The sequence below is a fragment of the Crinia signifera genome, chromosome 1 (assembly GCF_055691185.1).
Source record: "Crinia signifera chromosome 1, ASM5569118v1, whole genome shotgun sequence".
In the NCBI taxonomy this organism is placed as follows: Eukaryota; Metazoa; Chordata; class Amphibia; order Anura; family Myobatrachidae; genus Crinia; species Crinia signifera.
In genome coordinates this window covers 88,362,920-88,380,152 of record NC_139217.1, presented here as the reverse complement: position 1 = coordinate 88,380,152, position 17,233 = coordinate 88,362,920, and the positions used below count along the sequence as shown (strand labels likewise).

The 17,233-nt window shown below is 41.9% G+C and overlaps 1 protein-coding gene across 11 annotated transcripts in view; it reads left to right on the top strand.

The window, feature by feature from the left end:
* The window catches only part of PCM1 (pericentriolar material 1), a 108,909-nt gene that overhangs the window by 26,597 nt on the left and 65,079 nt on the right, over positions 1-17,233 (top strand). For 8 of the 11 annotated variants that reach the window (XM_083169484.1, XM_083169521.1, XM_083169476.1 and 5 more), the window contains one exon: positions 840-1,016. The exons of the other annotated variants lie outside the window; for them this stretch is intronic. In XM_083169484.1, the coding sequence (XP_083025610.1) occupies positions 840-1,016 (177 nt within the window). The remainder of the gene's footprint in view (positions 1-839; positions 1,017-17,233) is intronic. 11 annotated transcript variants of the gene reach the window in all.

Sequence of the window (17,233 nt, the reverse complement as noted above, 5' to 3'; positions counted from 1 at the left end):
ATGACCTACATTATCACTTTTACACTTTATGTGCTTTTTATTCATTTAATTACTATAGATGTTTTTTTAATTAGTAATGTATTCTATGTTCAGAGTAATTATATATTTATTTCAATTCCGGTGCCTTGATTTTTTTTTTTTAATGCCACAGTGCCTTATTTTGGTCTATATTGCATTTTCTTCTTTCTGTATTAAGTTCTATTGACAACCACAGAATCCAGCTGCTCACACATGCGTTTTGGATTCGACATCGTATCTAGTTAAAAATGCATGTAATGTGCTAAATCAATAATTTTTGTACAGTACATGTGGGCACCTTTACTTTAGGCTGCTGCACTTGCTTTTATGCTAATACCATTCAACAAGTTTATTTATTTTTTTTACCTTCAATCTCAGTGCTGAAAAGAATAAAATATTGTTTGTAATATGTTACAGCAGAAAAGATAGTGTAGCTGTTGCCTACGCACTGAACAAATGTCAGTGACGTAAAGCCTATCCATTTTCCAGGAGCTAGGGACACCACAATGAGATCTCTTGCCTAATACCTAATGTACCCCAGGTTTTCATTCCTAATTTCTATCGCCTGTACCCAGTGATGGTTAGGACAAGTTTTTATGAGCAATTTGCTCCACCCGAACAAAAGTTTAAAAAAATATATTTTTGATTGACCAAACATTTATTGTTTGTTGATGGCAAAAGTAGGACCCTTGTGTGTGTTTTTTTTTTTTATGTAAAAGTTCCAAAAGGTATGAGAATTAAACTCAAAATGTGATATGAGCAGCTGGCATGTTTTTGTACGGTATATGGTTTAGTCTAACCAGCTAAATTATCTAATAAAGGAGGTATCTCTTAGCCGGCCACAAATTGAGGAATGTCTAGGGAGCTCAGCATCCCATATGAAAGGTCCTCCCTCTGGAATCTACTCTTCAGAAAGTAAAAGTGAAAGACTGACATTGAATGGCAAGCAATTGTGGCCAAGTAGCACTTGCTTTCTGCATCACGGATTACAGTCTAAGGTATGCATTGTAATATCACCTTGGATAGACTGTATCATAGCTGCTAATTGTCTGTTTAACATTTGCTTTGTCGCTATATTTTCACAATTTCTTTGATATAAGCAAATTAACTAGTCTCCATTTATTGATGACTAATGTAATAAGCAAAATGTGATCAAACAGACATGAATCTTGTCCATTATCACATATCTGACACGAAGAATGAGATATAAACACAATTCACTTAAAATCAGAAAATAAAATATTTTAATTATCAATGACAAACCTTTGCCCTAGGGGTGCCGTGAAAAAAAATTCTGATGCTCAGGGGTGCCGTGATTCAAAATGGTTTGGGAACCACTGCTCTAGTCACATGAGATCAGATGTACTAATCTTTCAAAAAGTGGAAATTGATAAAGTATCAGGTAATCCTCAACTAACAGCCATGTTATAGGCTGCATTTGAAAAGGTTGTGTGGCACTTTATTACTCTCCATTTTATAATGTTAAAAGCTTAGTACATCTGGCCCATAGTACAATTATTGCAGGAGCAGAGAGACGGTGTGCGCTTTGGAGAGTCATATGTGCTCACTTGGTAATTGTTGATACACTGGTATCAACAGAAAGGATCTGTAGATACCCTGATTCCCCAAGGGGGCTCTCAGCAGCATTGTGCAAACAGGCCAAACTTATCAATTACCAATTATTACACATTGTATGTCATTTTTTGCATATGTACCGTGCATCATTATAAATAAAACACTTTTGCGCCCAACATTGACAAAGCCTTTATTTAAACACAGACAGAGGCAGCGCTTCAGCCCACCCTTTTCCTTCATATGTGCTCACTTGCCTATGTTGGGAGAGGGTCAGACAGCACCATGTGACAGATGGTATGCTAAACCTTTGCATGCACAGACTTTGGGTGAGATGTACTAAGCGTAAAAAGTGATAAAATGGAGAAATATAACCCACCAACCAATCAGCTCATATCCTGTCATTTTTCAAACCCAGCCTATTACATGGCAGTTAGGAGCTGATTGGTTGGGGGTTTATCACTCTATATTATCACCTTTCATGCTTAGTTCATCTGATCCTATGTCATTTCAGTTTTAGTAGTGGGGCCCTTATAGGCGACCTGCCTTGGTGACACTGCATTTTAATCCAAATATTACTTAATCATTCAATGAAAGGGTCAGTGGTGTCAGCGATCTCCTTTTACTACTCCTTCAATGGTTCATTAGATTATGTTTCCATTGACTGCTTTTGTTTTTGCTGCGGTTTGCAGATTTAGTAACTAAATACCAGTACATTTAGCGCATTTCCAAATTCACTATGTCGATTTAGTTATTTATTCAATGTTGAGAAATAAGAGGGTAGACTTTTCTGCAAATTGTACATATATGTAAATCTCCTATGTGATATCCTTTATCTGTTTATTTTTTTGTACAATGCAATGTATCTCAGGCTTAATACAATTTGGTGGTGAGCATTGAACATAATGGTCACAGAACAATGTGGCCTAGTACAATATAAGTTGTTTCTTTTTCTATGTCCTCAAATAACCAGAGTAGGGGAAACAACTTCATTGTCAGTATGAGGTTTATTAGTACATTGTCGTTAAATAACACTTCTATTCCAGTTTGTAGACTAGGATCAGATTCTTTGTGAACTACGAAGGCTGCTTTGACTGGGTGTGGTACGGGACTCCGACAGTCGGGATCCTGACAGTCATTTTCCCGACATCGGATCCTGACTGGCCAGAGTCAGACAGCATGGCGAGCGCAAAAAAGCCCCTTGTGGGCTCGCTGCTCTCGCCACGCTGCAGGCACGGTGGCTCGCTACGCTAGCCACCTATTCTATTCTCCCTCTATGGGGGTCGTGGACCCCCATGAGGGAAAATAGCGGGTGGCCGTCGGGCACCCGGCTGTCGGCGTTTTGACAGTCGGGATCCCGACGTCTGGTAAACGACTGTCTGAATCCCAACTGATGAGAACCCGTCCGGCACTCCTTTTGACTTTCAGGTGCACGTAGAGTAAAAGACTTGCGTGTTTGGTTTGATGGACAGCAATTAACGGTTTATTAACCTTATAATTGTATGTAGATATTCCTACACAGAAATATGACTTATTTGCTCTTTGTTTTGCTTTTAATACAAGCTATAATACCAGTATGCTAAGGGTTTCAAGATTGGTGCATGGGAGATATACTTAAGCCTCATACTCAGCCATGTTTTTGTTTACTTTTATTTTTATGAGCTATGTTTAATGATGTGTACACATGGTGAGATTTGACATTAGATCTTGACTATATAGTCAAAATAGCATGCAGATTGCACAGATTTTTTTACCTTGCGATCCCGATGCGTGCTCCCATGACAGCACAAATCGAAACCCAGATAGACAGGGCAGCAATGACTAAATGTCTGTCTAGATCACTGTTGTGTCTGCTGTAGGTAAGGCCATTTTAATAAGAGAAAAGTAACTTTGTGTATTAACTGTAGCAATTAATTTGCTATTAATTTAAAAATGTATGCATGACATTACATTTTCCAGCAGGATGTTAATGCATATTCCTGGGGATGTTTATGTATGTTTTGATAGTAAATTTTATTTATGCAGCTGGATTGGAATTAATATATTTTAGGCTCTCGGCGTTAAGCTGGCCATACATCATAAAGAACTGCTCACAATCATAATTGTGTCCATATTTCCCTTCAACTCCCTGGCAGAATTGGTTGTTTTTGGACACACAATGTGCACACAATCCATCATACAATCCAGCAGCTGCATACAGCCAAGGGGTCAATGCTTGTTGCCAGGGGTCAGTGCTCATTGCCCAGAGGTCTTGGAGCCTCGGAGGAGACAGTCGCTAGAGGTCATATTTAACCTCTAGTGTCTGAATGGGAGCACAGCGCTGCAGTGTTATCAAAGGTGACGGGAGCGCATAGCACTGTGCTCCCTGTCAGACGCTAGAGGTTAAATATGATCTCTAGGGTCTGCTCTGAGGCAGGGAAAGATGGCGGCTTGTGGGGGGAGGGCGAACTAGTACTTCCATAGATGGGGGCGGTAAAAGCACTTGCAATCTGGTCCCAATCATGACTGATCTGACGTGCTGCACTTCTGCTTATAGGACCAACAGTTCGACCCGTGGGACCGCGCATTGCACGATTGTGTGCACACGATGTACATACAATCTGTCTTACAACCCCTTGAGATGATAAACTTGGGTACAATCTCGTTCTGGTGTAGTTACTGTCTATGTCTAATGTGTGGTGGATTTCGCCCTAATGGTTGCAGTTGGCAAACTTCTATCTGTTCATACAAGTATGTATCTCTAATTAGCGTTGATTGAACTGGCCATACTCCATTTTGCCAATTACAACATTACCCCTTGATTTGTACTTGCCACTATAGTAAACTGTACTGTTTTTATGCCAATACCTCTTTGTCGGCTGTATGTGACATTCTGGGAATTCCTGGAAGCTACTGGGTTAATTGGGTCTAACATTGGGTGTGGGATAGGGGTCCGACAGTCGGGATCCTGACAGACATTAGCCCGACTGGCCGAAATCAGACAGCATGGCGAGCGCAACAAAGCTTCTTCTGGGCTCGCCACGCTGTGTGCACGGTGGCTCGCTATGCTCGCCATCTATTCTATTCTCCCTCTATGGGGGTCATGGACCCCCACGAGGGAGAATAGCCGGTGGCAGTCGGGCACCCAGCTGTCGGTGTTTTGACAGTCGGGATCCCGACATCGGGTAAATTACTGTCGGGAGCCCGTCCGGCACCCCTAACATTTCGGTGAAGTTTTTGACGATTGCTTAAAAGCTTGAAGCTGCACACATTATCTAATTTTCAGATCTGATAGGATGTGAAGCAGAAGAGTAAAAATTCTAATTTTCCGAAAGCGAATTGTAATGGTATAATATTTGTAACTTAAATTGTTCTAAACTAGCGATTAAAAGTTCAACAGATGTGTAGTGATTGATCCATTGTCTGATTCGTGATTGTGGTTTGCAGAGTGTATATATATTATATATGCCATTTTTTTCCCGGAAATGTATAACTGTCGTCAGAAGCACTATAAGATATATCATACCACTATTTGTATGTTAGTGAAGGTTGTTTTTTTGTCCCATATCAAATTTATTTCTTATAGATCTAATATATTTTTGGGAACTTTTCAAAGATTCGTTAGGGTCAATTTTGACCCGTATTGAATTTTCAGTGAATAGGATGTATGTGTTCCGTAATTTTCAATATATTATTCAATTAGTATCGCTGTGACAACTCATTAGTGCTCTTTTTCCTTTCCATTTATGATTTTTTTTTTTTCTGTTGTATATAACGGAACAACTTACAGACTAACGAAATGTAAACATTTTCTATGACTGCCCTTCAATATTTGTTCAGACATCTAATCCATCTATTGATGGATGTAAGCTAAATCACAAATATTTAGTCTGTATTTTGAGTTCAGAAAATAAAGGAATAATATACACAAGTGCGGTGGTTCATTAATTTCACACTCCCTTATGGCTATGAAAACTTACCTGTAAGGCGATGTTAAATGATACGTAAAAGAAAAAAAAAAAAAAAAAAATAAATAAATAAATTACTGCAATAAAATAAACAAATTTAAATGTGACTATAATTCCACACCATGGGTAATTTTTGACCTGTTTTGGGTCTGTAACATCTGACGTGTTGCGTATCAGATTGGATAATGCAGTGAGCGATGGCAGTTACATGCATTCTGTAGTGACACGTTGCATCATTGCAAACTGGATCACAGATCGTGTGCGTCGTTCGCTATGTATCGTTGGATAGCCTTGTGCTGTTGGCTGGGTCACAGATTGTGTGCAGTGTGTACTGCGTTCGCTATGTATCGTTGGATAGCCTTGTGCTGTTGGCTGGGTCACAGATTGTGTGCAGTATGTACTGCGTTCGCTATGTATCGTTGGATGGCCTTGTGCTGCTGGCTGGGTCACAGATCGTGTGCGGCGTTCGCTATGTATCGTTGGATAGCCTTGTGCTGTTGGCTGGGTCACAGATTGTGTGCAGTGTGTACTGCGTTCGCTATGTATCGTTGGATGGCCTTGTGCTTCTGGCTGGATCACAGATCGTGTGCGGCGTTCGCTATGTATCGTTGGATAGCCTTGTGCTGTTGGCTGGGTCACAGATTGTGTGCAGTGTGTACTGCGTTCGCTATGTATCGTTGGATGGCCTTGTGCTTCTGGCTGGGTCACAGATCGTGTGCGGCGTTCGCTATGTATCGTTGGATAGCCTTGTGCTGTTGGCTGGGTCACAGATTGTGTGCAGTGTGTACTGCGTTCGCTATGTATCGTTGGATGGCCTTGTGCTGCTGGCTGGGTCACAGATTGTGTGCAGTGTGTACTGCGTTCGCTATGTATCGTTGGATGGCCTTGTGCTGCTGGCTGGGTCACAGATCGTGTACGGTCAACGTGAGTTTTCAATGTTTTTGGTGTCAATGTTGACATCTCTGCCTTGTGTCTGTCGACCATTCATTGTTGACTATCATCAGGATACCATTTTCAGGGTTTCAAATATAATTGGACACATTATTATAAACCCAAATAAAATGTTCATTATTAGACCTTTGAATAGAATCCTTAGCAGGCAATGCCTGAAGTCTGGAATCCATGGGCATCCCCCAAATGCTGGGTTTCCTCCTTTGCAATGCTTTGTCAAGCCTTTATTGTTGCAGTCGTCTCTTTTAGTTCATGTGTCTTCATTCCATTTAGTATTGTCTTCAGCAAGTTTTGCGCATGCGAGTGGTTGGGCTGAAATCAGGTGACTCACTCTGCTATTGTAGGATAAGCCACTTCTTGTTTTGGGTCATTTCCTGTGAAGCACTGCACAACAAACCGGCAAATGGGAATATGGCTACATATATTAAATGGGTTTAGTTTGATTTCCTGACTGACTCTCATAATCCTGACACCCATTGATCGACAGTGAAAATACTGTGACGGACAAAATACTGACATTCATTATGCCGATACATTTAAAATGCCACCGTCAAAATGGGTTTCTGCGTTTTTTTTCGTGTCCATGGACATAGTGCAAGTTACTGCGTGGCTCGCTACCCTTGCAATGTATCGGGCATGGTTTTATTCCTCCTCCAGTTCCACTGGGATGGTTAAGTATAAACAAGTTTGTTTACGGGCAAACGTTCCTTTAAATCTCCTGTTGAAATTTTGGCATATCAGCCTTTTAACCCCTTCACGACATTTGACGTATATATACGTCATGGCCGGGAAGTACTTCCCGACCGTTGACGTATATATACGTCATGGCTTAAAACTGTCACTGCGTCTAGAGACGCAGTGACAGAGGGACGATGTCTGCTGTCCCTGACAGCAGACATGTCCGTGCATGCCCAGGGGGGGCGGCGATGCCGCCCCCCCGTCGGCGATCGCTGTGATTGGCTGTTCATTGTGAACAGCCATTCACAGCAATTTCTGTGTCACCGGCGAATAACGTTCGCCGGTGACACGGGATCGGAGGTGATTGGTGCTGTAAAGTACAGCACCAATCACCGCGGGGTGTAAGGGTGACACTGGTGTCACCCCACCTCACCCCTCCCGCCCCCAAAGGCCGTGATTGGTTCGTCGGACCGACGGACCAATCACAGCCATGGAGGGGGGTTTAAACTAACGGTGACTGCACTGCAGACGCCATTCCGGTCTGGAATAGCGTGCAGTGCGGTCACCGTGCCCAGCTGCCGCCTATACTGACCAGAACCCATCCAAAATACTTACCTGATCATTGATATTGCTTATGCTTGTGACATCTTGTGACATCCTGTGACATCTTGTGCTGCTGCGATTTATTAGAGAGAGAGAGAGATAGAGAGAGATAGAGAGGCCTAGTGCTATATTTTGTGCTGCTGCAGTGTGATAGAGCTATAGAGAGAGAGATAGAGAGAGATAGAGAGAGATAGAGAGAGAGAGAGATAGAGAGAGAGAGAGAGAGAGAGATAGAGAGAGATAGAGAGAGATAGAGAGAGATAGAGAGAGATAGAGAGAGATAGAGAGAGATAGAGAGAGAGAGATAGAGAGAGAGATAGTGACAGATTGTGCTATATATTTTTTATATAACTGAAAGAGATAGAGAGAGATAGAGAGAGATGGAGAGGCCTAGTGCTATATTTTGTGCTGCTGCAGTGTGATAGAGCTATAGATAGATAGAGAGAGATAGAGAGAGAGATAGAGAGATAGTGACAGATTGTGCTATATATTTTTTATATAACTGACTGCTGCCCCCCCTTTTGTGCTGATCAGTATAAATTAACTGATCAGCAACTTTTTGGGGGCGCAGGTTTTTTTTTATATATAGATATACCTGTCAGTGCTGCTGCTGCAGTGTCATAGAGTGATAGATAGTGAGAGATAGAGAGATAGAGAGAGATAGTGACAGAGAGTGATAGAGAGTGCTAAATTTTGTGTCTGCTGCCCCCGCCTTTTGTGCTGATCACTATATCTGAGGTGATCAGCAACTTTTTAGGGGTGCAGAGGTTTTTTTTTTTATATATACCTGTCAGTACCACCAAAGGTTGTGCACCTGCTGCCCCTCACTGGTAATCAGTGTCGCATCACTGATCACCTTTTTTTATTTTTTGTGAGTGCTGTGGGGTCTTTTTTACATTTTTTTTTTTACACACACTGTGATTTTGTGTGTGTCCTGTGGCCACTGTGCGCTGATCAGTGACGTACATCACTGATCAGCTTTTTCGGCACAGGGTTGATCTATTTTTTTTTTTTTTTGGATCAAATTCCTGTTGCCTTTGAGCGCTGTTCAGTGACGGACGTTACTGACCAACATCTGTGCTCAATTTTTGGCGCAGGACCTTTTTTTTTTTTAACCCCTTCCATTTTTTTTTTTTTTAACCCCTTCCATTTTTTTTTTTAACCCCTTCCATTTTTTTTTTTAACCCCTTCCATTTTTTTTTTTTTAACCCCTTCCATTTTTTTTTTTTTTTTTGAACCCTTCAATTTTTTTATTTTTGTATTTTTTTTTTTCTGCACTACATACATACACACTACACACTACATACCCCCCGGGTTGAAATAAAGTTTGTACCCCCCCCCTACACTATACACGTGTTGAAACATTTCACTACCAGTAACACAAAAATATAAATGGCATCCCAAATGTCATCCCAAATGTCGTCCCAGTCATCCAGGAGAATGTATTCGGTGGAGGAGGCATATGCCATGCTTGCCTCTGACTCTGACACAGCCAGTGAGGCAAGCGGGGAATTTGAAGGATTTGTCTTAAGCTCCTCTTCCTCCTCTGATGATGAGGGACCCCCTCAAAGACGCCCCCGTAGAGCAGCTGAGACCCCCCCCCCCAATAATTGATCTCGTATGGACCCCACCACCAGACAATTTTAAGCCCCAGGTTCCTGAGTTTTTGGCCATCCCAGGAATCCAATTTGATTCAACAGGTCTCAGAGAAATTGACATTTTTAAATTATTTTTCTCTGATGATTTTATAAATTTAATGGTGGACCAAACTAATTTATATGCCCAGCAGTTTATTGCTCAAAACCCCACGTCATCATTTGCTAGGTGGACCCCTGTAGATGCAGTAGAGATGATGACGTTTTGGGGTCTGGTGTTACATATGGGCATAGTAAAAAAGCCACAAATTAGGCAATATTGGAGTACAGATGTTCTGTACAGCACCCCATTTCACCGTATGGCCATGCCCCGGGCTCGTTTTGAGGCAATCCATAAATTTATACATTACACCGATAATGCACAGTGCCCACCCAGAGATGATCCCACCTTTGACAGGCTATTCAAAGTCAGGCCGGTCATTGATCATTTCAGTGCCAAATTTGCAGAGCTATACATCCCTGATAAATGTATTAGTATCGACGAGTCCCTTATACATTTTAAAGGAAGGGTTAAATTCCGCCAGTACCTTCCCAGTAAGAGGGCAAGGTATGGCATAAAAATGTATAAGCTGTGTGAAAGCACCACAGGGTACACCCACAAGTTTAGGGTATATGAAGGGAAGGATTCAAGAATTGAACCACCAGAATGCCCCCCCTCCCTCGTAGGTGTTAGTGGAAAAATTGTCTGGGATTTAATGCACCCCTTCCTGGATAAGGGTTATCACCTCTATGTGGATAACTTTTACACCAGCATCCCCCTGTTTAAGCCCTTGGTTCAAGAGGTACAGCAGCTTGCGGTACTGTGCGCAAGAACCAAAGAGGCCTCCCCAAAACGCACATTGCCCAAGTAATGAGAAGGGGTGAAAGCAGGGGAATATGCACCGAAAATATGTTGTTGGTCAAATATAAGGACAAGAGGGATGTCCTTATACTGACAACAATTCATGGAGACAGTACCACCTCCATCCCTGTACGAGGTACCAGTACCCACACCTCAAAACCAAATTGTATCCTAGATTACAATAAGTACATGGGCGGAGTGGATCTTTCAGATCAGGTACTGAAGCCGTACAGTGCCCTGCGGAAAACAAATATCTGGTACAAGAAGCTGGCCGTGTATATCATCCAGATGGCACTGTATAACGCTTACGTGCTATTCCGTTCTACCGGCCAGAGGGGGACATTTATGCACTTTCAAGAGGAAGTCATAAAGAGCCTAACATTTGGGAATCAGCAGGCAGAGGGCCCCAGTACTTCTAGTACTGGCCCCCGTATTGTACCAGGGCAGCATTTTCCCAACGAAATCCCCTCCACTGCAAGAAAGGGCAGGACACAAAAAAGGTGCAAAGTTTGCTATAAAAAGGGAATAAGAAAGGAAACTATTTTCCACTGTGAAACTTGCCCCGACAAACCCGGCCTATGTATAAAGGAGTGTTTCAAAATATACCACACATCTATGGATTATTAGGTTCATCATTTCACCGTGCTTCGGGGGTCTTGCTAATGCCACATAGCACCCACCATTCATTCCACCAGAATCTGAGCTGCAAAAACCAAAAATCACTCCTTCCATTCTGAGTCCTGCCATGCACCCAACTGGTATTTTTTGGTCACATGTGAGGCATTGCCGTACTCTGGAGAAATGGGGGCACAGATTTTGGGGTGCTTTGTCTCCTTCATTCCTTGTGAAAATGAAAAATTTTGAGCCAGAAGTACATTTTTGTGTAAAAAAATGTATTTTTTTCATTTTCACTGCCCAGTTGTACCAAAATTGATGAAACCCCTGGGGGTTTGAAATGTACACTATACCCCTAGATGAATTCCCTGAGGGGTGTAGTTTGCAAAATGGGGTCACTTGTGGGGGGGTTCCACTGTATTGGTAATGCAACATAGCACCCACCATTCATTCCACCAAAATCTGTGCTGCAAAATCCAAAAATCACTCCTTCCCTTCTGAGTCCTGCCATGCACCCAACTGGTATTTTTTGGTCACATGTGAGGCATTGCCGTACTCTGGAGAAATGGGGGCACAGATTTTGGGGTGCTTTGTCTCCTTCATTCCTTGTGAAAATGAAAAATTTTGAGCCAGAAGTACATTTTTGTGTAAAAAAATGTATTTTTTTCATTTTCACTGCCCAGTTGTACCAAAATTGATGAAACCCCTGGGGGTTTGAAATGTACACTATACCCCTAGATGAATTCCCTGAGGGGTGTAGTTTGCAAAATGGGGTCACTTGTGGGGGGGTTCCACTGTATTGGTAATGCAACATAGCACCCACCATTCATTCCACCAAAATCTGTGCTGCAAAATCCAAAAATCACTCCTTCCCTTCTGAGTCCTGCCATGCACCCAACTGGTATTTTTTGGTCACATGTGAGGCATTGCCGTACTCTGGAGAAATGGGGGCACAGATTTTGGGGTGCTTTGTCTCCTTCATTCCTTGTGAAAATGAAAAATTTTGAGCCAGAAGTACATTTTTGTGTAAAAAAATGTATTTTTTTCATTTTCACTGCCCAGTTGTACCAAAATTGATGAAACCCCTGGGGGTTTGAAATGTACACTATACCCCTAGATGAATTCCCTGAGGGGTGTAGTTTGCAAAATGGGGTCACTTGTGGGGGGGTTCCACTGTATTGGTAATGCAACATAGCACCCACCATTCATTCCACCAAAATCTGTGCTGCAAAATCCAAAAATCACTCCTTCCCTTCTGAGTCCTGCCATGCACCCAACTGGTATTTTTTGGTCACATGTGAGGCATTGCCGTACTCGGGAGAAATTGGGGCACAGATTTTGGGGTGCTTTGTCTCCTTCATTCCTTGTGAAAATGAAAAATTTTGAGCCAGAACTGCATGTTTGTGTAAAAAAATGTAATTTTCCATTTTCACATCCCAGTTGTACCAAAATTGGTGAAACCCCTGGGGGTTTGAAATGTACACTATACCCCTAGATGAATTCCCTGAGGGGTGTACTTTGCAAAATGGGGTGACTTGTGGGGGGGTTCCACTGTATTGGTGCTTTGGGAGTCTTGCTAATGCAACATAGCACCCACCATTCATTCCACCAAAATCTTTGCTGCAAAATCCAAAAATCACTCCTTCCCTTCTGAGTCCTGCCATGCACCCAACTGGTATTTTTTGGTCACATGTGAGGCATTGTCGTACTCGGGAGAAATTGGGGCACAGATTTTGGGGTGCTTTGTCTCCTTCATTCCTTGTGAAAATGAAAAATTTTGAGCCAGAACTGCATGTTTGTGTAAAAAAATTTAATTTTCCATTTTCACATCCCAGTTGTACCAAAATTGGTGAAACCCCTGGGGGTTTGAAATGTACACTATACCCCTAGATGAATTCCCTGAGGGGTGTACTTTGCAAAATGGGGTGACTTGTGGGGGGGTTCCACTGTATTGGTGCTTTGGGAGTCTTGCTAATGCAACATAGCACCCACCATTCATTCCACCAAAATCTTTGCTGCAAAATCCAAAAATCACTCCTTCCCTTCTAAGTCCTGCCATGCACCCAACTGGTATTTTTTGGTCACATGTGAGGCATTGCCGTACTCGGGAGAAATTGGGGCACAGATTTTGGGGTGCTTTGTCTCCTTCATTCCTTGTGAAAATGAAAAATTTTGAGCCAGAAGTACATTTTTGTGTAAAAAAATGTATTTTTTTCATTTTCACTGCCCAGTTGTACCAAAATTGATGAAACCCCTGGGGGTTTGAAATGTACACTATACCCCTAGATGAATTCCCTGAGGGGTGTAGTTTGCAAAATGGGGTCACTTGTGGGGGGGTTCCACTGTATTGGTAATGCAACATAGCACCCACCATTCATTCCACCAAAATCTGTGCTGCAAAATCCAAAAATCACTCCTTCCCTTCTGAGTCCTGCCATGCACCCAACTGGTATTTTTTGGTCACATGTGAGGCATTGCCGTACTCTGGAGAAATGGGGGCACAGATTTTGGGGTGCTTTGTCTCCTTCATTCCTTGTGAAAATGAAAAATTTTGAGCCAGAAGTACATTTTTGTGTAAAAAAATGTATTTTTTTCATTTTCACTGCCCAGTTGTACCAAAATTGATGAAACCCCTGGGGGTTTGAAATGTACACTATACCCCTAGATGAATTCCCTGAGGGGTGTAGTTTGCAAAATGGGGTCACTTGTGGGGGGGTTCCACTGTATTGGTAATGCAACATAGCACCCACCATTCATTCCACCAAAATCTGTGCTGCAAAATCCAAAAATCACTCCTTCCCTTCTGAGTCCTGCCATGCACCCAACTGGTATTTTTTGGTCACATGTGAGGCATTGCCGTACTCTGGAGAAATGGGGGCACAGATTTTGGGGTGCTTTGTCTCCTTCATTCCTTGTGAAAATGAAAAATTTTGAGCCAGAAGTACATTTTTGTGTAAAAAAATGTATTTTTTTCATTTTCACTGCCCAGTTGTACCAAAATTGATGAAACCCCTGGGGGTTTGAAATGTACACTATACCCCTAGATGAATTCCCTGAGGGGTGTAGTTTGCAAAATGGGGTCACTTGTGGGGGGGTTCCACTGTATTGGTAATGCAACATAGCACCCACCATTCATTCCACCAAAATCTGTGCTGCAAAATCCAAAAATCACTCCTTCCCTTCTGAGTCCTGCCATGCACCCAACTGGTATTTTTTGGTCACATGTGAGGCATTGCCGTACTCGGGAGAAATTGGGGCACAGATTTTGGGGTGCTTTGTCTCCTTCATTCCTTGTGAAAATGAAAAATTTTGAGCCAGAACTGCATGTTTGTGTAAAAAAATGTAATTTTCCATTTTCACATCCCAGTTGTACCAAAATTGGTGAAACCCCTGGGGGTTTGAAATGTACACTATACCCCTAGATGAATTCCCTGAGGGGTGTACTTTGCAAAATGGGGTGACTTGTGGGGGGGTTCCACTGTATTGGTGCTTTGGGAGTCTTGCTAATGCAACATAGCACCCACCATTCATTCCACCAAAATCTTTGCTGCAAAATCCAAAAATCACTCCTTCCCTTCTGAGTCCTGCCATGCACCCAACTGGTATTTTTTGGTCACATGTGAGGCATTGCCGTACTCGGGAGAAATTGGGGCACAGATTTTGGGGTGCTTTGTCTCCTTCATTCCTTGTGAAAATGAAAAATTTTGAGCCAGAACTGCATGTTTGTGTAAAAAAATTTAATTTTCCATTTTCACATCCCAGTTGTACCAAAATTGGTGAAACCCCTGGGGGTTTGAAATGTACACTATACCCCTAGATGAATTCCCTGAGGGGTGTACTTTGCAAAATGGGGTGACTTGTGGGGGGGTTCCACTGTATTGGTGCTTTGGGAGTCTTGCTAATGCAACATAGCACCCACCATTCATTCCACCAAAATCTTTGCTGCAAAATCCAAAAATCACTCCTTCCCTTCTAAGTCCTGCCATGCACCCAACTGGTATTTTTTGGTCACATGTGAGGCATTGCCGTACTCGGGAGAAATTGGGGCACAGATTTTGGGGTGCTTTGTCTCCTTCATTCCTTGTGAAAATGAAAAATTTTGAGCCAGAACTGCATGTTTGTGTAAAAAAATGTAATTTTCCATTTTCACATCCCAGTTGTACCAAAATTGGTGAAACCCCTGGGGGTTTGAAATGTACACTATACCCCTAGATGAATTCCCTGAGGGGTGTACTTTGCAAAATGGGGTGACTTGTGGGGGGGTTCCACTGTATTGGTGCTTTGGGAGTCTTGCTAATGCAACATAGCACCCACCATTCATTCCACCAAAATCTTTGCTGCAAAATCCAAAAATCACTCCTTCCCTTCTGAGTCCTGCCATGCACCCAACTGGTATTTTTTGGTCACATGTGAGGCATTGCCGTACTCGGGAGAAATTGGGGCACAGATTTTGGGGTGCTTTGTCTCCTTCATTCCTTGTGAAAATGAAAAATTTTGAGCCAGAACTGCATGTTTGTGTAAAAAAATGTAATTTTCCATTTTCACATCCCAGTTGTACCAAAATTGGTGAAACCCCTGGGGGTTTGAAATGTACACTATACCCCTAGATGAATTCCCTGAGGGGTGTACTTTGCAAAATGGGGTGACTTGTGGGGGGGTTCCACTGTATTGGTGCTTTGGGAGTCTTGCTAATGCAACATAGCACCCACCATTCATTCCACCAAAATCTTTGCTGCAAAATCCAAAAATCACTCCTTCCCTTCTGAGTCCTGCCATGCACCCAACTGGTATTTTTTGGTCACATGTGAGGCATTGCCGTACTCGGGAGAAATTGGGGCACAGATTTTGGGGTGCTTTGTCTCCTTCATTCCTTGTGAAAATGAAAAATTTTGAGCCAGAAGTACATTTTTGTGTAAAAAAATGTAATTTTCCATTTTCACATCCCAGTTATACCAAAATTGGTGAAACCCCTGGGGGTTTGAAATGTACACTATACCCCTAGATGAATTCCCTGAGGGGTGTAGTTTGCAAAATGGGGTCACTTGTGGGGGGGTTCCACTGTCTTGGTGCTTGGGGGGTCTTGCTAATGCGACATAGCACCCACCAAAATTCCACCAGAATCTGAGCTGCAAAATCCAAAAATCACTCCTTCCCTTCTAAGTCCTGCCATGCACCCAACTGGTATTTTTTGGTCACATGTGAGGCATTGCCGTACTCGGGAGAAATTGGGGCACAGATTTTGGGGTGCTTTGTCTCCTTCATTCCTTGTGAAAATGAAAAATTTTGAGCCAGAACTGCATGTTTGTGTAAAAAAATGTAATTTTCCATTTTCACATCCCAGTTGTACCAAAATTGGTGAAACCCCTGGGGGTTTGAAATGTACACTATACCCCTAGATGAATTCCCTGAGGGGTGTAGATTGCAAAATGGGGTGACTTGTGGGGGAGGTTCCTAACTTTTAGCACTTATGGTGCCTAGAAACCTACATGGTGCCTAAAAAAAAATCTCATAAAAAGGAGGCTCCAAAATCAAGTAGGTGCTCCTTCTATTATGAAGCCTGTGGTTTGGTCAATGTGCACACTAGGGCCACATATAGGATATTTTTGAAAACAAAAGAATTGGGGGAATCAATTTTTAGTCACATTTCTCTAGTAAAATCTACTGTATTCGTTAGAAAAATGTATTAAAATTGAAACTCTGCAAAAAAAAAGAAATTTTGAAATTTCACCTACACTTTGTTTTAATTCCTGTGAAACACCTAAAGGGTTAACAAACTTCCAAAATGCTGTTTTGAATACTGTGAGGGGTGCAGTTTTTGAAATGGCATCATTTATGGGGGTGTCTCACATACAAGTCCCTCAAAGTCACATCAGAACTGAACTGGTCCCTAAAAAAATCAGTGTTTGAAATTTTCATGAAAATTTGAGAATTTGCTATTCATATTGTAAGCCTCCTAGTGTCCAAAAAAATTAAAAGGAAGTTGAAATAATGATGGAAACATAAAGTAGACATATGGTCTATGTTAGTTATTAACTATTTTGAGTGGTATGATTATTTGTCTCACAAGCAGAAAATTTAACATTTTGCAAATTGCTAAATTTTCCATTTTTTCACGATATTTTGGTATTTTTCACAAAAAAACACAGACTGTATCGACGAAAATTTACCACTAACTTGAAGTACAATGTGTCACGAGAAAACAATCTCAAAATCACTGGGATAAGTAAAAGCAAAAAAAAGTTATCCCCACTTAAGTGAGACATGTCAGATTTGAAAAAAAGGGCTCTGTCATGAAGGCACAAACTGGCTCTGTCATGAAGGGGTTAAATGTCATGTTGACTGTCAGTATTTTG